At 39.5% G+C, this 22635-nt stretch overlaps 1 protein-coding gene across 1 annotated transcript; it reads right to left on the bottom strand.

The window, feature by feature from the left end:
- Window positions 1-5400: 5400 nt before the first annotated feature.
- LOC108701736 lies at window positions 5401-17792 on the bottom strand. The gene is made up of 4 exons (XM_018236751.2): window positions 17101-17792; window positions 15109-15232; window positions 7236-7309; window positions 5401-5985 (listed from the first exon to the last, which is right to left on the bottom strand). The coding sequence occupies exons 1-4, from the start codon at window positions 17420-17422 to the stop codon at window positions 5612-5614; spliced, it is 894 nt and encodes a 297-aa protein (XP_018092240.1). The 5' UTR covers window positions 17423-17792; the 3' UTR covers window positions 5401-5611.
- Between the last annotated feature and the right edge of the window lie 4843 nt (window positions 17793-22635).

Here is a 22635-nt window from a genome sequence, read left to right as displayed (position 1 = left end):
TGGCAACCGTAAACATAGGTGGTTCATCACAGTCAGGACAGTGAGGTTGTGGAATGCACTGCCGGGTGATGTTGTGATGCTGATTCAGTTAATGACTATAAGAGGGACTTGGATGGTTTCTTGGACAGACATAATATCAAAGGCTATTGTGATACTAAGCTCTATAGTTAGTATAGATATGGGTATATAGAATTTATGTGAGGGTAGGGAGGGGTGTGTATATGGATGCTGGGTTTTCATTTGGAGGGATTGAACTTGAGTCTTTTTTTAACCCGATTTAACTATGTAACTATGTAACTATATCAGATTCACCACTCAGTATTATACTGACAATTATCTCCTTTTCTGAAGGATATATATAATACACAAAAACCATGAATATCCTGTAAATGATATCCTTATAAACGGTGAGTTCTGATGTCATCAGTTATAAACGGTGAGTTCTGATGTCATTTCTGTCACATGACTCACCAAAATTTGTGTATTATAATAAATAAAGTACCCCCAGTTGCAAAATATGAGGATATTAGAAGTTACCTCGGAGTTCCATGACCTGTATAAAAACACTCGGTTTTTACATTACAGGGATCCCCAACCTTTTCAACCCGTGAGCAACATTCAGAAGTAAAAGGAGTTGGGGAGCAACACATGCATGAAAAATGTTCTTTGGCTGCTAAATAAGTGCTGTGATTGGCCATTTAGTAGTCCCTATGTTGATTGGCAACCTACATTGAGGCTCTGTTTGGCAGTGCACCTTGTTTTTATGCAACTAAAACTTGCTTCCAAGCCTGGAATTCAAAAATAAGCACCTGCTTTAAAGCCACTGAGAGCAACATCCAAGGGGTTGGAGAGCAACATGTTGCTCACGAGCTACTGGTTGGGGATCACTGCATTAGGGGGTACTTTATTCACTATATACAGTATTAACAGGCAAACATTTACTTTATAAATAGTCAAAAAAAAAAAGTTGTATTCAATCAATGTTTCAGTCTCTTAAGGAAACCTTTCTTAGGACTAACAAAGCCCATAGAGGGTTTCTGTGCCCCTCCAGTGCAATTATTATGGAGCCTATTGATGGCACCATAATAAACAATGGGCATAACTCAGACAGCTCATGGGAGGATTATTGTGAAGGCTAGAGAAGGTTTCAGCTCTGCTCTGATTGGCTGGCAGTGCAGGAAATAACTCTGGAGGCAGAACCACTTGCTGAAGTGGAATTGACTTTTGTGAGAGGCTAGAGATGGCTGTCACTCAATACATACACTCAATATATTTCTCACTATGTTGTCACAACCTGATGGGCATGCAGTGCTATCTGAGAGCTTGGGTTGCCACCATTTTTCTTTCCTAATACCGGCCTCCAGGTCAGGAGTGAGCTGTGATGTCACTTGAAGGTGGGGCTATGATTTCTGGGGTGGTAAAATGGGTGGGCTTGGAGGAAAAATGTGAATGGGGCTGAAAATGGGTAGGGAAATGAACTGCTCAAGAAACTTTCTTGAACTGCTCAAGAAAATAGGTGGAACTTGTATGTAGGAACACATAGCACCACAGGAATGAAGTCAGGAGTATAATAAAAGTCCAAAAATTTATTGAGCCATTTAAATCGGCACATCATGATAGGAACAATTAGAGAACCATAGGCTTAACGCGTTTCGTGGCTATCCAGCCACACACCGTGGTGCTCCCAGATAACTAATTTCATGAACTGTTCAGGGAAATAGGTGGAGCAGAGTCTGGCCTCTGGTTATAGTTAGTGATGTGCAGGCCACCCCGATACCCATGACACGGGACCCAGGAATGTTCAGACCGACCAGACTGCCCCTCTTCAGGTTCAGGTTGAGCTCTTCTGCCTGCTAGCACCTGATGAAGGACATGTCTGTCCGAAACATGTTGTGTTTGAATAGAGTACACTGAATTTAATTTGGCTCTCCAGAGTGAATTTTGCTTATACCTTGGATGTTGTGTGGCTGGGACGGTGCCACTGACTCTGTTTGATAGAGCCCTGATGCCTTTGGAGTGAGGGACCACCCGACAAACAATTGAAGTATTTGTGAGCTCTTCTGCCTGCTCTCCCCGCCTGAAACCTTAGACTGCTCCTTCCGACTTCCGGCTTCCTGTTTTATAGACTCACATCTGCCCATCCCCTTTTGTGACATCATCGATAGGATGGAAAGGCGCAAGTCTATACATGGAGGGGGAAAGTGGGTGTGGGTCGGGCAGGTGCAGCTCTATAAATGGAGGGGGAAAGGTGGGTGTGGCTCCATGTCGGGTGCGGGTTGTTTTTTGGTCCCACACATCATAAGTTATAATAAAAGGGGTGATCAGCAGCGAGAGGGTCAGGGAAGGGAGTGATTTATAGAGCATTACAATTTATATTCTGATACAAGAGCTGAATAGGGCCCTGCCCAAAGGTCCTTGCATGGAAAAATACTTTATCTGAAGCAGAAGTTTTAATCACTTTTATTTTGTTTTTTAATTGCATATTTATTAAATAATGGTACATATGTGCTAAAAATGTATAAATGAATTCTGTAGTAAAAAATACTAAACTGAATTCACTTTCTCAAACAAACAAAAGCACCATGTGCCTATTGACAGCTGTGTGTAAGTGATGCCTGTAAGTCTTAATATACACAAAATATGATAATGATAAATTATAAAGAGGCCTAACCAATAAAACACCTGCTGAGGCCAGGGGCTAATATAGATGCTTTTACATTTGGAATATCCTTAAAGGAACAGTAACCAACATTTTTTTAATCCTTATTTCACCCCTGGAAACCGATGCAATAATAGGTAAGACTTACTTCCCCTTGGATTTTTTCAAATCTCCAATAGGAGAAAGGTGAAAAGGCAATGACAGCTTGAATTCCTCTGTCTGCTGAACCGGAAGTCAGCTTCCTACTGATAACCTAAAGCATTTAAGCTTTTTCTTCAGTGTCTGCAGCTTAAATATATTCTCAAATCATTCCCCCAAAGCTGGCAGAAGGAAAATAAAAATAAATTTAAGCTGCAGACACTGAAAAAAAAGCTTAGGTGCTTTAGGTTATCAGTAGGAAGTTGACTTGAATTCAAGCTGTCATTGCCTTTTCACCTTTTTCCTATTGGACACTTTATATGTCAAATTCAAGAGGAAGATTTGAAGAAATCCAAGGGAAAGTAAGTCTTACCTATCATTAAAGTTGTTTTGTGGGGAAATAAGTATTTAAAACATTGGTGTTACTGATCCTTTAAGTTGGGCCTCTGGCCTGCCCCCAATCCAACCCATTTTTTTCTTTGCAGATCCACTCAATAAACTGGCCTCCGTCAAAACTCACATCATTATAGTCATTTACCTACCACCCCCTTGATGTCATGGCCCTCCCCCTTTACAAAGTAACTTTTCTTCCATAAGGGGAGTGTCAACACAAAGAATGGCAACTGCCAAGCTCAAATAGAGTAGAGGAGGAAGCAGGAGGAGGGGAGGAGATTCCAGAGAACTCCAAATGATCCAGTCCAAGTTCAGAGGTAAATAATTCATATTGTTTGATCCTCAGCCAACCTAAAGCTCAAGATCATCCATTCTGTATCTTGAAGGCCTCCAGATGTTCATACTTCCTTCCTGACTATCAGAACCTCATTTTCAGTTCCCTCTTTTATCTATGCTATGTTGCATGTCATCTGGCGACACGGGGCTAGGCAAACTGAAGTCAATTCAACTGGAGCAGGTCTAGTAATTTATAATACAGGAATAAAAACTCCCAATAATAGAATAATGGGGACTTTTCCTGGCCATCTCTCAGGGGTAGCCTCTCAATGTTGATGTACAAGTATGTTTTTTTAATGTTTGTAATGATGGATTTCTTTGAAATGCAAGAAGAAAACATGTATAATCCCTTTCTAGAGAATTATGAATTATGACTGTTGGGTCCAGGTGCATATGTCCCAGACCTTCAGCTAGAGCAGAAACCCATAGATTACCATTACAGAAGCAGAGACATGGGGTGGAGAGTAGGTGGAGCCTGGTAGGAGTGGGTGGGGTCTGAGTGGATAGTGTGTCAGGGCCAAATCAGGGTGGGAAGTAGGCGGGAGGATGGGGATTGGATTGGCCCTGCTGGAGATTTTTTTATTGGGGGCCTGGCACACTTTAGTTACGCCACTGCCTGGTCTTTTTTTTGTAATTTGAAGCACCATTCACTAATAACATATATTTAAACATTAAAATAATTGTATAAGAGGGTTTCAATGGAAAATGGCATTTCCAAATGTTAGAGCTTTCTGGGTTATATGACAATAGACCCTATCCCTTTTTTTATAATAAAAAGTTAGAAGACTAAAGTGTAGCGTTTCTGGGTTATATGATTTGGGACAATAGATCCTATCCCTTTTTTTTTTTTTATAAAAAGCTAAAAGAATAAATTGTAGCATTACAAACAATCTGCTTTCAAATTCAACTCAATTGTAGCAAGCCAGTTTTTTTTTACAGTTCACTGTATTGTGACGTCATAAAACCCCCATCTCTGCAACAGCTTGGTAGATCAACATCAGTCACCCATTGGTCACACATTCTGTCTACTACAAAGATGAAATATTGAAATGCTAGGAAATATTTAAGTCACTAGGAAATCACAGATATAAGTACGGTTATTCATTAATTGCATTAAAAAACAATCCATAGCAAGTCTGATGCAGAATTTATAGTTCAAGGGGGTTGCGTGAGACCCTGATCTAAGACATGTGTGTCCCTGGCATTGGGGCAGATGCACTTTAATACCAGCAGCCATGCATGAACTAATTGGAATTATGCTGTCAGATTTAATTAGTTGTCAACTTTGCTATCAGGACACAGGAATGTTAACATATTAGGGGTCATTATTTAAAACCCTGGGCACAAGAGCACACCCCATAGTGCTCAGTCTAAAAACACATGCACCGAGGGGTCTACTGCTCTTTAAAGGGAGCAGGGTCCATAACGCCTGCCTTACAACATGCATGGGTCTGGAGGGACACACCTATGTGCTTTCCCCACCCCTTTAGAAAACAAAACACAGCCTTAAAGTGGCCATACACAAAGAAATCCGCCCATTGGCCCACAAATGGCAGGCTATATCGGGGTAATCCGAACATTCGGCCCTAGGGCTGAATGATCAGATTACTATGCGAAGCAACGGGCTCAGACGGGTCGGAAGGCAACCATACCCTGGCAGATAAGCTGCCAAATTGGTCTAAAGGACCAATATTGGCCATCTTAACACAGGCCACACTCAATTCTAGGCACAGATCTCATGGCTCTGTGCAAAAACATGGCTGAATGCAGCCTTTATTGCACTTTGTTTACTGCATGGGTGAATGCCCTCCCCCCTAAAAGGCCAATAGTCTTCCTAAAAGGCCTTTTTTACCAAAAGGTGTTAGTGGCAATTATCAGGATATCAATGAACTTTATTGGATGAAAAAAAAACTGACATCAGGTTTGGAGAGTTTGACCAGGTCTAGGAATCCATCATCAGTTGAATTTAACTGGTCAAATTTAAAATTGCAAATAAAAAAAACAACATTTGGTAGCTTGCTGTGGGTTACTAGACCTGGACAAACAACATTTTGACACAACCTTGTGAACCAAACACGGATGTTCTTAAGATACAAAACAATAGTTTTTTTCAGGGGGATTCTTATCCTTTAACTCTTCTTTTACATTTTTCTTTTCATCCTTGCTGAGTTTTGCTACCTCTCTTTCCTTTGCCATCATTAGTAACATTTTTAGACGTTTTCTATGTTCCTCCTTTGGATCATAGACGTTTCCATTTGTTGTATGGAAATTCACGAGTTCCAAGACCTTCTGTAGGATTGTAAGAAACTGTTTGTCCTTCCCTGGGGTTCTCACGTAGTCTTGAGGAGTGTAATTTTCTACCCCAATAATGCACTCTATGCCCATGGATTTTAAATTGTCCTCTACATTTTTGTATCCACTTGAATACTTTTTTGTGAGGACCACAATGGGAACCATACCTGAAAAAAAGGAGAATGGAAATCTGTGTTAAGGCGTGGAACAAATGCACCAGAGAAGAGGGAAAAAGTGTAAGATATGATAGAGACTAAGCAATGTAGGTCCATTATGGTATGGTATAACATTGAACTTTCCATGATATTAGCACCAAAGTGAAATCTGGTGGAATAGCCACTGATATGCCCATTAAAACATCAAAGTTGTCCAACATGCCCAACCAGATCTATTCTATATGCATGTTATTTTTATCTCACTTTGGAGGCCCCAACCCTAGACTTCTTAGCCCCAACCCTAGACTTCTTAGCCCCAACCCTAGACTTCTTATATGGTGTTATCACAACTGCGCCCCCAGTACTCAAGCAACAACTATTTTTGAACAAATAAGATAACAACATTTTAAGGCAATAATAAAAAAATAATTATTTGCCACTTTAGCAACAATAAGGATTGATTCCTTATCTTCCCCCACCACTACAGGCAAGCAGTTACTTTTGAGCTTCCCATTTTCCAATTCAGATAGTGATACCTTGTCCATTTATAGAGTTTTTTTACCATTGTTGATCTGATATATAGAGGCCCATTTATCAAAGGTCAAATTTTGAATTCATGTGAATTTTTTATTTTCGTATAGAATATCTAAAACTAAGATAAATATTACCGACCCTTTTCGAATATCAGGAAGGCTAGTAACATCTTCAAATTGGTCACTGGACCTCTCCCATTGACTTATACATGAACTCGGCAGGTTTTAGGTGGCGAATAGTCAAATTCAAATTTTTAAAGGGGCAAGGTTTGAAAAATCTCTAAATTTGAATTAAAATTAGAATCAAATTTGGATTATTCACAATTCGAATTTGAAATACCCTGTACATACTGTAGTCTCCAATCTCTTTATTTTCCATAAGTTTTCCCTAAACTGTCATGTTACCATCATTGGAAGACATTATTTAGTTACTGAGTTAGTCATAGGGCTGCCACCTGTCAGCGGCTTGTACTCTGAGCGTTGATGTCATGGGGTGGAACTGGTGACGGCAGAACTCTGACACCCCCAGGGTTGGGGGCTATGATGGGGCGTTCTGCAATTGCCATATTGCCGCGTCGACAGGGGGGAGTCCTGTCTGGATTTCCTTATTTAGAAAACCAGGCTGGCAGTTCGGACCTAGGCAGCCCCTCAAAAAACTGGACTGTACATGTAGACAGGTGAAATACCTACTCAGTCAACTGGAACAACAACCAATAGATCTTTACTTGCCTGTCATTTTCTTTGCAGTCTCTAGAAATTGTCTTATTTCTTCACCTCTTTGCTCTTCAAATCTGGATTCTGCACTAAAAACAAGAAAATAAAATGCAGCATTAAAAACCAATAAGCTCATTGTTCAGTCTGTCCCAGCAACCCTGTGTAATATGAGTAAATATGAGTTATCTCAATGTTTACCAGGCATTCTACCTATATAAAAACATATACTTTTTTTGTTAAGGCAATTCTTTAATGAATATGCAATTAACCCCAAAATTCAAGAGTTTATCTAATCTGCCCAACAAGGTATAGCCATGAAAGCAGTCGCGCATTTGTAACACAAGAAACACATAATGCTTTATTATGAACAATTCCTCTTCAGGAATTTTTACTGCTTGTGCTTGTTCCTTTCTCTCTGGGTGTTTATAATGCAGGACTATGGGAGTGGTGCAAACTTTTGCTCTCCGGCACATGCAGTGCAATTAAGTTTATAAATACAGCTTCAGAATGGCTCACAGTGCACATAGAATGTAATGTAAGTTACAATGAGCCAATAGTATAAGTAGTATAAGTTGGAGTCAAGCGCCTTGTTTCACTCTGCCCCCTGCTCCCATCCCACCGAGTGTGTGCACATGATTTACAGCTTGTACAGCTTATTGACTAGAGGGGGTTATGAGGTTTACTGGAGGAGGGAACCGGCAGTAATGGGGACAAGTAAGGGTAGGAGACAAAAGAGGTACGTGCCAGCAACCATCACTGTTGCACCCTGGGCACGTGCCTCTTCTGGATCTCCCTAATTCTGGCCCTTTGATGGGTTTAAGCCTCTCCTTTTTGAGTTGAATAAGATGTAGCAAATGGAAAAAAAGGCAAAACAGTTCTCTTTGTCCACAAGCCCGAATTTGTAGAAAGTCCACCAAGGCCCGGGTCTATGGCGTGATAATATATTTTTTATATGAACACATTTATATGAGGACAGCCTATTCCAATGAGGGACAAATGGTTATGTGTCAGAGTGTAAGAATAATAAAGTCTAATAACAAATTCCCCTATCATTCTGACTCAGCAATAACCACATGCCCAAGGCAGGAAAGGTGAAGGGAGGGGTGATGTTCCCCCATTTATTTATTCTCTTATTAATGACACCCAGTTATGAGAGTCCACTTTGTAAGTTACTGACAGAAATCAGAGTGTCAGCAGATACTAGATGAGGCCCCTTTGTACAGAAGTGTTTTCTTCATTTGCTGATTCCTCCCTGTGTCTGCTTTTAACAGATAAAGAACTGCAAGGCTGAGGGACAGTTGTAAGCGGGAAACTATTTTCAGTGCAATATCTGTAGCTAAGAACATCAGTCCTCTTCCAACATTTTGGGAGGGTTCAAGTTATATAACGTATGTATGTGTACTCCCATTTTAATCTATAAAAGCTTGTGAAAAGTGGAGTGTCTTTGGCAAAATGCTCGTGGGACAATTCGGTGTAACATGATCATTTTCCCAAGGCAAAACCATTAAAAATTCTTTGTTAAACTCAATAAACCTCATTTTATTTGAAATAGCCTTATCTCGATGTTTTGCCTTCCATATAACGAGGTCATAGCAATAAAATTATCTCCCGACGTGATAATTTTCTGGACGCTGGACGTCTGAAATTTTCCAGTCGTATTTCTTCAAGTGCCAGTTATCAAGAGGATATACTGATGGTAGTGCAAGCGGTCTATCGCTGAGGTACGAAGTAACTCCCGCTGCGGCAGACTCCATGTGTGGGTATCAATGTTTTTCAATCTGTTCTATTTTGCTCATTGTTTTGTTAAGTGTTTTGTCAATTAGTTCAAATGCCACTCATGATAGGAATATGCTTTTTCCTTACTATTTTTGTCATGTATGTCGTTCCTTATTATGAAGCATTAGACTAATCTGTCATAGAAACTACACATGCATGTTGCTTGATGAATGAGAAAGAATCCCTGTGTCTTGAGCTGGATGAATGAGGTTGAGATCAACTGGCATCAGCCTAGTGCGTGAATAAGATTTAGAATAACTATAATCTGTATGAAAGTGCCCATGAGGGAATTCGCGGCTCTTTCACAGAGTCTGTTTGTGTTTTAGGATTTTCCCTACGTTTCCTGTTTAGGAGGCGACTCCACAGGCTGGGGAATGGAAATCTAGGATCTTCCAGAGGGAATTCTTGTAGTGTGTGAAGTGTCCATCACTTTCCTGTCCATTTGAATTGGCAGATAACAAACGAGAGCCCTAGAAACATCTAGGTGTCCACCATCTGCAACTTCAAATACGTTTTCTTCACAGTTTCATTTTCGGTGTCTATTATCTGATATTAATTATTCCCAATTTTAAAATCCCAACCCTTCTAAATTACAGAGGAAAGTATTACATCATTTTTTACCTGCAGGCGACTCGAGGAGTTTATATGTCTGTTTGTCTCCACTGTTTGTTTTTATAAACAAAACAAATGTTAATAGCTTGCTGCTCAGCTTTTTTGCATTCTTACATTGTTATATAGGTGTATTTCTACAGGTCTGTTAGAGCATATTTTGAATGTAATACTTGTGTGTATGTTAGAAAGAAAAGGACTTGACTTGACTTGACGGAAATATGAATTTGATGTGTGTGTAATGAATACATTTGCTATATTGTTTTTGGTTCTCTTTAATGTTTATATGTTTTAATAGGTACCACTTATAATATTTGTTCTATGCTTCTGTCACTATTATACTAATATTGTCATTTAGTATTTGACTATCATGTCACTATTCTTATCTTATCCTAACATTGTCTTCTTTGTTATTTAGTTCTCTTGTGTATTTTCGTTTGTGAATGGGTTTCTCGTGAATAAGGTTAATACACTCCACTTGTCTTTATAACAGAAATATTAGTGTTATCTCTTTAAATGTTCTCTGTTATAGTTTTTGTCTCAAACTAACTTTACTTCTATTTTTTATCTTTATGGGTCAGATTGATAATTCTTTTTAAGTGTATTATGTTTTACTTGTGATCTGAAACAAAACCACTTTCCATATCTAACAATCCTCCTAGATATGCTAGTTGAGTGCCCAAAACATTTTAAGTTTTAAAGCCTTTGTTAAGTGTCACAGTGGAGGGGACAAGACTGCGTTTTCCTGGCCAGAATGCGATCGTTTTCTCTCCTCTCACAACTTGAAAGTCTGCTGTGACAGATAAAGGATTTTATCTGCCGTAAGTGTAAACTACATTTCCCACAATTCTTAGTTGCACAATATTTCAGATGCTTAACTTTTTTCACTGACTCAGTATCTTTTACCTACAGCTAGTATTTTTTTTAAACTTTATAGTTTCATATGCATCTGTATTTTTTCTGTATCTCCTCAATCTGTATCTTTTCACCAACATGAAGGTAATATTTCATATATTATTATTGTACTGAGGGGAGTATTATTGTTGTTTGTATTTTTAAGCTTCAGTTTATAAAAATGCACCTTATGTACTTGTGCCGCTGCTATAGAAAAAATCTCCAGTATTATTGCACTTGTGTATCTTGCATCACAAGTCTGCAAGTGTAAGAAAATGCAGAAGTGACTTAATGGATTTATAGTTAATTTCATCTGATTAATAGTAATTTCACTACGAAATTTGTAGAAATAAATGATGCTACTAAAATGGGTCTATGTCATTCTCATTAGGCCTAAATATATAAAAATGTTATTAAATGTTTTTTCCTACTTATGATTAATTAAAAAATTGTTTTGTTATAAGGAACAGTACAGGTTGTAGTTGACTGTTTACACAATTACATTTTCAATTCTGTTACAAATTTTGCAAATTACACTGATACTAAGTGGAGTTGTGTCTTTGTACCATCCCACTTCCAACAACACAATTACTGGCAGCATTTGGTTGGATTTACTGCCAGCTGTCCTGTCAATTCTCTTCAACAATCCTATCAGGTGTTGTGGACTTTCTAAATTTGAATTAACCACAAGAAAACAAACGTCCTTCACTCATATCATAAATGTACAACCACTTCTCATAATTGACAGTTCATACAGTGGTTTCATTAGAGTTCTTTAGCTAGTACACTAGATTACTCAAGTCAGTATTACCAGAACACCAGATATTGTCACATTGTCTCTTTGTTTCCAGGTTGGTGATCTGAGCAAAACTCCATCAGTAGCTGTTGAGATTATTCACTATATTCCAATCCATTCTATTCCAAATAGAACAACTATCATTGATCACACCACTCATTGAAGGAAACTGTACATGCATACAAAGAGCCATTTCAAAAGTTTGCCATTCATATCTGTGATGCCTTTATATCTTTTGCATATCCTAATATCGGATCTATGGACTGATTATGAACTGTACAGAGACTGCTACATTAACTGAATACAAGTGACTGCTGAATATTTCTTCATATGTCTATCCAAAGCCATGATGTCTCTCTGATTGGATTTTCCTCTATAATGAACTGATGGACTGATATTAAAATGGATTAATTTTAAGTTTTACATTCATACAGTATTGAATGTGATATAGTTAAATTGTGTGAAATTGACAAAAAAATGGGAATTGATAATGTAACATTTTCTCTGTATGTTTAGTTAGAGATTAGTTATGAAAACAACAAAGGTAAAATTGTATTTGTTTAAAAAAGGTTTTAGAAGAAAAGTTTCCTGTAATTACTCAATTGTATTATTGCCCCAGGTCCTCAGCTCTATATGTAGCTGGTTGTGTGTAAACGGCACTGACATAAACAAAATGATAGACCCCATAATAATAGAACTTTGTCATGTGCTAATATTAGTATTGAATAGAGTCTAGATTCCAAGACTAGCCCCACCCATAATGTTAATATCTATAAATCTATCACCGTCATAAACATAGAGGTTGTCTAAATAAATAGAGTAGCTGACCAACATAGTGTGACTTTAGATTAGCATGTGTTTTGATAGGAGAAAAAAGGTTGTACTCATATTGTTTCTGAAATGTTTGTTGAATGTCATATAGCAAAAGTTTTAGAGCTACAACAATTAGTGCAATTTTTTATAGAAGAGTTCAGTTATTACCAATGATTAGGTAAAGTTTATTGCGGGTTAAACAACTCCATTTCAAGTTTTGTTAAGTCTATCCATGTCATCTTAGCATTAATACTTGGTCTATATTTCTCTGTAAGAATTCTGCTTTGTGTTATAATTATGGGGAGGTTTGAAGAAAGAAAAAAAAGAATAATTTTATCTTAAAAGAATAATTTTTACTTTAAAGATGCAATATGTTCAGTATTATTTAATTCATTTTTGCTTAGTTATGTTTTTATGCATATGCAATGTTTTCTTTCAAACGTATATGTTTTTGCATATATATTTTCTTTAAGCCTTATATAACATGATAGCATATAGATATCCACATTCAAATATTTTTGTGAGGTTTCCTGTTGCCAACTATATCTCAGCCAAGTTACTTCCTCAAAACAGGATTTACTTTTAGACCCTTTAGCCTCCTGTTTTTCTTATCTGATCTCAGTTTGAAGTTTTCACTTCTGTGACTGGTGCTGTCATGATGTTTAACTGTAACTCACAAGACCACTGTTTTCATTATGACAAACCCTCCCTTGTTCTCAGGGTTCCTCTCAGTACCCTTAAAATGCTAACGACAGGGTAATATGAAACGCATTTCTGCGTTTCAAGAGAGGATATGATTATATATTTTTTATATGAACACATTTATATGAGGACAGCCTATTCCAATGAGGGACAAATGGTTATGTGTCAGAGTGTAAGAATAATAAAGTCTAATAACAAATGCCCCTATCATTCTGACTCAGCAATAACCACATGCCCAAGGCAGGAAAGGTGAAGGGAGGGGTGATGTTCCCCCATTTATTTATTCTCTTATTAATGACACCCTGTTATGAGAGTCTACTTTGTAAGTTACTGACAGAATTCAGAGTGTCAGCAGATATTAGATGAGGCCCCTTTTTACAGAAGTGTTTTCTTCATTTGCTGATTCCTCCCTGTGTCTGCTTTTAACAGATAAAGAACTGCAAGGCTGAGGGACAGTTGTAAGCGGGAAACTATTTTCAGTGCGATATCTGTAGCTAAGAACATCAGTCCTCTTCCAACATTTTGGGAGGGTTCAAGTTATATAACGTATGTATGTGTACTCCCATTTTAATCTATAAAAGCTTGTGAAAAGTGGAGTGTCTTTGGCAAAATGCTCGTGGGACACTTCGGTGTAACATGATCATTTTCCCAAGGCAAAACCATTAAAAATTCTTTGTTAAACTCAATAAACCTCATTTTATTTGAAATAGCCTTATCTCGATGTTTTGCCTTCCATATAACGAGGTCATAGCAATAAAATTATCAACAGGCGGCAGGATTTTAGTAGGTGGAATGCTGTCCAACCACACCTACATTGATTCAGAAACACTGGGGATGCGCAGGAGATACTATCTTTATTTACATTTCCAGTACCAATTGCTCCGGTCTCGATGACGAATATTTGCACGAACAAAGGGGAGGGGACAGGGGCGACAAATGGCAGTGGGCTTAGGGGCGCCCACTATGTAAATCTGGCCCTGATTCTCCATTAATCCCATACATTAATTCCTCTTGGGGTCAGTGCTGCCCTTGCTAGCTATTCTTGCTGCCTCCTACCTCCGAGGTGAGTTATCTTGTTGCCCCTAGCTGCCCAAGGATGGCCTTTTCCTATCCAGGGTCAGACTGGGCTGGCAGGACTCTGGGGAAAAAAAACTGGTGGACCCATCCCCGCACAGCAATTGATAGAAGAGAAGTGGGGGAGGCGGGTGGAGGGGGTAGAGGCTGGCGCAGGGGGCCTGTGGAGTTGGCAAAGAGGGGTCAGTGGCCTGGAGCAGGTGTGCATGGACCATTGATGTTCCAGTTCCAGTGGACCTGTACCCCCCCCCCCAGTCTGATACTGTCCTTATCTGAGTCTGTTTTGAGAATGCACCTGCTACTGTGAGTCTCTATTTTCACCATTTTCTTCGTTCATACGTCTCTGGGCCTGGGACGTCACTCTTTCTAGAAAATGGCCAACCTTAGGGGTTGCTGTCATCTATTGGTAGAACTGAACATTGCATTAACTATTCACAACTAAGAACATATCACATTCTTGCCCTGTTGCTATGGAAATGAACAGTTTTATGCCGGGGCGATCCTGGATTCAGGCAGATTGCTCCCCCCCCACACTCACTCACATGCACTAGAGGGGGTCGAAGGGGGGGTAAACAACATCAGTGAAGGGGTCCAGGAGGCTAGCTATAGCAATTGCGCCAAAATTCCGGTTTGAAAAAACTAAATTCGGCTCTTAAAGTTATAGGAACGGCATTTTTTCACCCCTGGTAACTATTGCGCCCCTGGTTTTATGTAGATTTGGCATATGAGCTAAATGGCAAATGACAGAAGATAAAAATATCACAGGACTGACTTATATACTGTACATAGGTGCGCACAAGTGCAGTTGCCAATAATAACCAATCAGCAATTAGTTACAGTGTAAACTAGTGGCGAGCTGCCATGTTTCCTGTATAGTCTGGGAAAACTACTACAGACATTAGACCAATCTAATCTTTTTGGTTGGTATGGGTAACAGAACAGGTGCCATTTAGCACATATGTTAGTAAATGAGCCCCTAGCCTCTTTTAATAATGTAAATACTCATTGGTTTGTTTACATGGGGCTGGTTCCAGAGTGAATCAAGCATCGTGCACAACCATTGCCAACACATTGCACTGTAGCATAGCAACCAGGGTGCCATGTTCTTGCTTGTACATACGGCAGTTACTCAGTGGAATTCTGGCAATATACTGGAACACAAATGGTTAATAAATGAGCCATTCTATGATAGAATGAGAATGATAAAATAATTGTAAATCTCACCTATAGACATATAATGGGACAATGAGGTCTGTGCAATTCATTTCTGCACCAGTCACTCTATCAACGTTGTTCTCAAAGGTATTGTCTTCAAATTTCACTGATTCATCCAGCTGCAGAATATTGGCTAGAATCAAAAGAAAATGGGAACTAAAAGTATATAAGTTTATCATATATATTTCTGTTGCTTGCAAAGCTCATTTCCCCAATTCTCAGGCTACTACCAGAGTCTATTCTACTTCATCCCTCCCTGAGATATAATACGGCTAGTGATGAGTAAATTTGTCCTGTTTCGCCATGAATTTCCCAAATTTCCAGCGAAATTAGCAAAACATCGATTTTGACGCCGGCAACAATTCACAGGCATCAAAATGGACGATGGCGTCAAAGTGTCAAAATTGCCGTTGTTGTCGGAAAAACTTTTCACGGAAATTTTGCGAGAATTCGTGCCTGCCGAATAAATTTGCCCACTTAATATGGCTTATTTGCCTGCCCGAATAAAAGTGCAAATAAGGTCTTGAGCTGTATTAAAAGGGGCATTGATTCACAGGAGGAGGGGGTCATTCTTCCACTGTATAGAGCACTTGTAAGGCCCCATCTAGAATATGCCGTACAGTTTTGGTCTCCATCACTCAAACAGGACATTATTGTATTAGAGAGGGTACAGAGAAGGGCAACTAAGCTGGTAAAGGGAAAATCTTAGCTATGAGGAAAGACTGGCCAAATTGGGGATGTTCACTCTGGAGAAGAGGTGCTTAAGGGGAGATATGATAACTATGTATAAATATATAAGGGGATCATATAATAATCTCTCTAATGCTTTATTTACCAGTAGGTCTTTCCAGCTGACACAAGGTCACCCATTCCGATTAGAAGAAAAGAGGTTCCGCCTAAATATTGGGAAGGGGTTTGTTACAGTGAGAGCTGTGAAGATGTGGAATTGTCTCCCTGAATCAGTGGTACAGGCTGATACATTAGATAGGTATAAGAAGGGGTTGGATGGTGTTTAGCAAGTGAGGGAATACAGGGTTATGGGAGATAGCTCATAGTACAAGTTGATCCAGGGACCCCCTGCATGGAGGGGTGCAAGTGTTTAGGATATGAGCACTAAGGGGTGTGTTCTTGTACCTCCCCCCCAGACATCTAATGGCAAATATTATTTTCCTTTTTATTGCCATGTATCATCCTGTGCTTGCCATTTTCGCTATATGTCCTTGCAAGTGTGGAAGAACAGTCCTTTAAAGGGGTTGTTCACCTTTGAATTAACTTTTATTGTGATGTAGAGCAAACTTTTTTACCCATGAGCCACACTCAAGTATAACATAATGTTGGAGAGCAACACAAGCATGCATCCCAGGGCTTACAAATAAGGGCTGTGATCGGGTATTGGTAGCCCCTATGTGGACTTGCAGCCAACAGGAGGCTCTGTTTGGCAATATACATGTTTTTATTGCAACTAAAGCTTGCCTTTTAGCCAGGAATTGAAAAATAAGCACCTGCTGGGAGGCCAATGGGATCAACATCCAAGGGGTCGAAGAGCAATATGTTGCTCATGAGCTACTGGTTGGGGATCACTGATGTAGATAGTGATATTCTGAGACAATCTGCAATTGGTTTTTATTTTTTATTATTTGTAGTTCTTGAGTTATTTAGCTTTTTATTCAGCAACTCCCCAGTTTGCAATTCAGCCATCTGGTTGCTATGGTCCAAATTACCCTAGCAGCCATGCAGTGATCTGAATAAGAATTGGGATCAAGTACAAGCTACTGTTTTATTATTACAGAGGAAAAGGAATCATTTTTAAAAATATTTGGAGAAAATGGAGTCTATGAGAGACAAGCTTTCCGTTATTTCGGAGCTTTCTGGATATTGGGTTTCCAGATAATGGATCCCATACCTGTAATATAACATCACCCCTAATGGAAATGTTAAAAATGTTAAAAATGTGCAGAAGCGGGTCAGCAGACTTTTGAAATAATATTTAAACAAACTTACCGAGCTGAACAAAAATCTCCCCGGTCTCATAATCATCCATCTTCCCGAACCCTCGGTTGTCTACCACTGTGATGGAATCGGTGAGTTGGTGGGATTTTCTGACAGTGGTGAGTCCTCCAAAGCTTTCTTGTCCTTCATCCAGATGCACCTGAGCGGCCATTTGAAACTTGCCCCCATTCAGGGCATAGATGAAGGAGTTAATGAGCGAGGACTTGCCATGTCCTGTTGACCCAAAAAGCTGCACCAAAATACGTGTGTAACCATGGCTTTGCTCAAGGGTGTAACTCAGAATTGTCTGCTTTTCACTCTCCAACTGGTCCATGACAGCTGCTGTTAGAGAAATGTCTGATATTATGAGGAACAGTGTATATAAACCTGTGTTGAAATCTAAAATGTCATGGTCATTCTGAAAGTTTTAATCTGGCTTTCCAGGAGAGGAAGTGCATTTTGTAGACTTTTTTATGCAACCAAAGCCTGAACAAACTCAGTGGAAACTTCCTTTTTATTATTTTGGCTCCCGACTCAACTCCACGTATAACAGCAGCACAGAAATCCAGTTACTTGTTGTACATCAGTTATGCCTTAACATTGGTATTCCAGTTCTCATGCTCATTCAGCCTTGGAGTCAGTTAACTTTTCAAGCCCTCAATGTGTCAATTCCTCATATGGGGAGCCAAAATCCAGACCCCTGTTTATCTCACTGGGTTGAGCAGGTTATTTTATGTTGGTGACATTACATATTCATTACATCAGGTCTGTACAACTGGTGATTGTTGGTGGCATTAATAAAAGGGGCACAATCCCCGACTGCAACATTGGTGTGTGCGGACCGTTTTTTGAAATTGCACAGCAGTAAGGAGACCGGGCTTGGTCAACGGAGGACCAGCACCACCACGCAGAAAAGTGGAAGGAGGTGTGCGGTAATACAATATTTTATTGCACTGTACAACTGGTGGCCATGTTAGCCCCTTGTGTGGCCCCCCACATGAAAGTCTGCCTGCTGTGACTACTTACCTTGTGTAAGCATTAAAAGGTACCAGTATTGAGATTAACTGGCCCCTGCATTGTTGACACCTCAAATGCAGACAGAAAGTTCCTGTACTGTTCAAACCTCATACCCAGACTGAACTTGCCCACAATGTTAACCTGTTCAGACCTCATAAGGAGGGGCACCAGCACTGTGTCACTGTATGTAGCACATTATGAGCTGTTCATGTTAAAGTGGTCCTGATATGTTTCCCTGTGTGTCATACCTTCCCTATGCTCCATGTGTATCCCATACTCTGCCTTCCCAATGCTCCCTGTGTGTGCCATACTCATGTCCTATGCTTCCTGTGTGTGCCATAATCTGCCTTCCCTATGCTCCCTGTGTGTACCATACTCTGCCTGCCATATGCTCCCTGTGTGTGCCATACTCTGCCTGCCCTATGTTCCCTGTGTGTGTCATACTCTGCCTGCCCTATGCTCCCTGTGTGTGCCATACTCTGCCTGCCCTATGCTCCCTGTGTGTGCCATACTCTGCCTGCCCTATGCTCCCTGTGTGTGCCATAATCTGCCTTCCCTATGCTCCTTGTGTGTGCCATACTCTGCCTGCCCTATGCTCTCTGTGTGTGTCATACTCTGCCTGCCCTATGCTCCCTGTGTGTGCCATCCTCTGCCTGCCCTATGCTCCCTGTGTGTGTCATACTCTGCCTGCCCTATGCTCCCTGTGTGTGCCATACTCTGCCTGCCCTATGTTCCCTGTGTGTGCCATAATCTGCCTGCCCTATGCTCCCTGTGTGTGTCATACTCTGCCTGCCCTATGCTCCCTGTGTGTGCCATACTCATGTCCTATGCTCCCTGTGTGTGCCATAATCTGCCTGCCCTATGCTCCCTGTGGGTGCCATACTCTGCCTGCCATAGGCTCCCTGTGGGTGCCATACTCTGGAGCACTGTGCAGAACAGCAGCACTGATGCAGGAAAGCCCAATTCTACCATCTGCTCCAGCTGATCTGCAAGCAGCAAGGATTCTTCTTTCTCTCACTAATATTTTCCTTACTCTCCAGTGGTTCTCCCAGGAGCAGATACACCACCTTATGGCTTCTAATGGCAGCAGCAGATCCCTCGCTTTCCTTCTCACAGAAGATTTCCACTCACTCTGGCCCCAGTGACCAAAGATGGTTGAATGGTCTTTTCCTGTCCCCCATTCTTTTCTTCCTGCTCCTTTACAATCAACAGCAAGCTCCTCCCACCGGCCCCACCCTGACTCAAATCCAACATGCAAAAAGGCCCCAAACTAATTTATATTTCTGAAGGACTCTGAAGCCAAGTTTCATATTGTATCAAAAGCTACAGCACCTAAACTTTTTTTTTTTAGTATTTACACATTTTCACAACATATCAACATTATATAGTGAATATAGTTCCCCCTATGGTAAAATATAAGGGTATTATTATAGTCACCAAGGTTGAGTGTTTTTATAAAGGTCATGGAACTCCAAGGTGACTTCTTATATCCTCATATTTTACAGCAGGGGGTACTTGATGATCATTAATATTATTTATTATAATACACACGTGTCAGTGAGTCATGTGACAGAAATGTCATCACAAAGCACCAATTATAACTGATGACTATATTAAGAACCGTTTATAAGGATATCATTTATAGGATATTCACGGCTCTTGTGTTATATATATATATATATATATATACTTGTCTGCAGGCAGCCGCACTCGGATCCGGATTTGGTGATTGTGGGTGCTGGTTCAAATATTATGCAAATATTTATTTGCATAGATTCGTTTTCTATCACTTGATTTATGATGAAGAAATTGGTGTGCGGCTCTATGTGAAACTTTGTACATAATATTTGAACCAGCACCCACAATCACCAAATCCGGATCCGAGTGCGGCTGCCTGCAGACAAGTATATATATATATATATATATAACACAAGAGACGTGAATATCCTATAAATGATATCCTTATAAACGGTTCTTAATATAGTCATCAGTTATAATTGGTGCTTTGTGATGACATTTCTGTCACATGACTCACTGACACGTGTGTATTATAATAAATAATATTAATGATCATCAAGTACCCCCTGCTGTAAAATATGAGGATATAAGAAGTCACCTTGGAGTTCCATGACCTTTATAAAAACACTCAACCTTGGTGACTATAATAATACCCTTATATTTATATATATATATTCAATTCAAAAAGAAATTCGAATTGAATAACGCTATTATGGCTCTGCACCCAGGCAAGTAACTACATTTTATCAAGAGAGTTGGCATCTCTATGTACTTAATACATATATATATATATATTCTCGCTCCATAAATACCCTTCAAGCTGAGCATAAATCTCCCCGGTCTCATAATCATCCATCTTCCTGAACCCTCGATTGTCTACCACAGTGATGGAATCGGTGAGTTGGTGGGATTTTCTGACAGTGGTGAATCCTCCAAAGCTTTCTTGTCCTTCATCCAGAAATTTGCTCCCATGCAGTGCATAGATTAAGATGTTATGGGACTTGTTATCCTGAATGCTTGGGACCTGGGGCTTTCTGGATTATAGATTTTACTGTAATTTGGATCTTCATTAGTGATGGGCGAATAAATTCGCAAGGCGTGAGTTTGCGACAAATATTCGCCGGCATCAAAAACGAATTTGGACATGCGTCGCAATAGTTGTTTGCATCTACACTGTCGCATGTCAACATTATTCGGACACCCGTTGACTTCAATGCGGGCATCAAAATTGACGCGGGCGTCAAAATTTGTGTTCCGAATTTGTCTGCAAAGCGAAACGGGACAAATTTGCCCATCACTGATCTTCATATCTTCTACTAGAAAAAGTCTACTAGAAAATCATGTGAACATGAAATAAAGCCAATAGGCTGGTTTTGCCTCCAATAAGGATTAATTATATCTTAGTTGGGATCAAGTACAAACTACTGTTTTATTATTACACAGAAAAAGGAAATTATTTTAAAAATTTGGATTATTTGGATAAAAAGGAGTTTATGGGAGACATAAACTTTATAAATCTTCATCATAAATCAAGTGATAGAAAACGAATCTATGCAAATAAATATCACTTGATTTATGATGAAGAAATTGGTGTGCGGCTCTATGTGAAACTTTGTACATAATATTTGAACCAGCACCCACAATCACCAAATCCGGATCCGAGTGCGGCTGCCTGCAGACAAGTATATATATATATATATATATAACACAAGAGACGTGAATATCCTATAAATGATATCCTTATAAACGGTTCTTAATATAGTCATCAGTTATAATTGGTGCTTTGTGATGACATTTCTGTCACATGACTCACTGACACGTGTGTATTATAATAAATAATATTAATGATCATCAAGTACCCCCTGCTGTAAAATATGAGGATATAAGAAGTCACCTTGGAGTTCCATGACCTTTATAAAAACACTCAACCTTGGTGACTATAATAATACCCTTATATTTATATATATATATTCAATTCAAAAAGAAATTCGAATTGAATAACGCTATTATGGCTCTGCACCCAGGCAAGTAACTACATTTTATCAAGAGAGTTGGCATCTCTATGTACTTAATACATATATATATATATATTCTCGCTCCATAAATACCCTTCAAGCTGAGCATAAATCTCCCCGGTCTCATAATCATCCATCTTCCTGAACCCTCGATTGTCTACCACAGTGATGGAATCGGTGAGTTGGTGGGATTTTCTGACAGTGGTGAATCCTCCAAAGCTTTCTTGTCCTTCATCCAGAAATTTGCTCCCATGCAGTGCATAGATTAAGATGTTATGGGACTTGTTATCCTGAATGCTTGGGACCTGGGGCTTTCTGGATTATAGATTTTACTGTAATTTGGATCTTCATTAGTGATGGGCGAATAAATTCGCAAGGCGTGAGTTTGCGACAAATATTCGCCGGCATCAAAAACTAATTTGGACATGCGTCGCAATAGTTGTTTGCATCTACACTGTCGCATGTCAACATTATTCGGACACCCGTTGACTTCAATGCGGGCATCAAAATTGACGCGGGCGTCAAAATTTGTGTTCCGAATTTGTCTGCAAAGCGAAACGGGACAAATTTGCCCATCACTGATCTTCATATCTTCTACTAGAAAAAGTCTACTAGAAAATCATGTGAACATGAAATAAAGCCAATAGGCTGGTTTTGCCTCCAATAAGGATTAATTATATCTTAGTTGGGATCAAGTACAAACTACTGTTTTATTATTACACAGAAAAAGGAAATTATTTTAAAAATTTGGATTATTTGGATAAAAAGGAGTTTATGGGAGACAGGCTTTCTGTAATTTGGAGCTTTCTGGATAAGGGGTTTCCAGATAACAGATCCCATGCCTGTAATGAGTGAGGACTTGCAGCTGCACCAAAATACGTGTATCCATGGCTTTCATCATGGGTGTAACTCAGAATTGTCTGCTTTTCACTCACCAAGTGGTCCATGACAGAGAGAAATGTCTGATATTTCTGGGAAATAGTTTCATAGTTTCTTT

Source organism: Xenopus laevis, chromosome 9_10L, assembly GCF_017654675.1.
Source record: "Xenopus laevis strain J_2021 chromosome 9_10L, Xenopus_laevis_v10.1, whole genome shotgun sequence".
Lineage (NCBI taxonomy): Eukaryota > Metazoa > Chordata > Amphibia > Anura > Pipidae > Xenopus > Xenopus laevis.
Note: the sequence above shows the minus strand (reverse complement) of the source record. Positions and strands in the feature narration are given on the sequence as shown.

Coding starts and splice junctions, on each gene's coding strand:
- LOC108701736 (XM_018236751.2), bottom strand. CDS start 17,422: ATGGACCAGTTGGAGAGTGAAAAGCAGACAATTCTGAGTTACACCCTT. Junction 15,233..17,100: donor GGAGATTTTTGTTCAGCTCG/GTAAGTTTGTTT, acceptor TTTTGATTCTAG/CCAATATTCTGCAGCTGGAT. Junction 5,986..7,235: donor GACTGCAAAGAAAATGACAG/GCAAGTAAAGAT, acceptor CCTTTTTTTCAG/GTATGGTTCCCATTGTGGTC.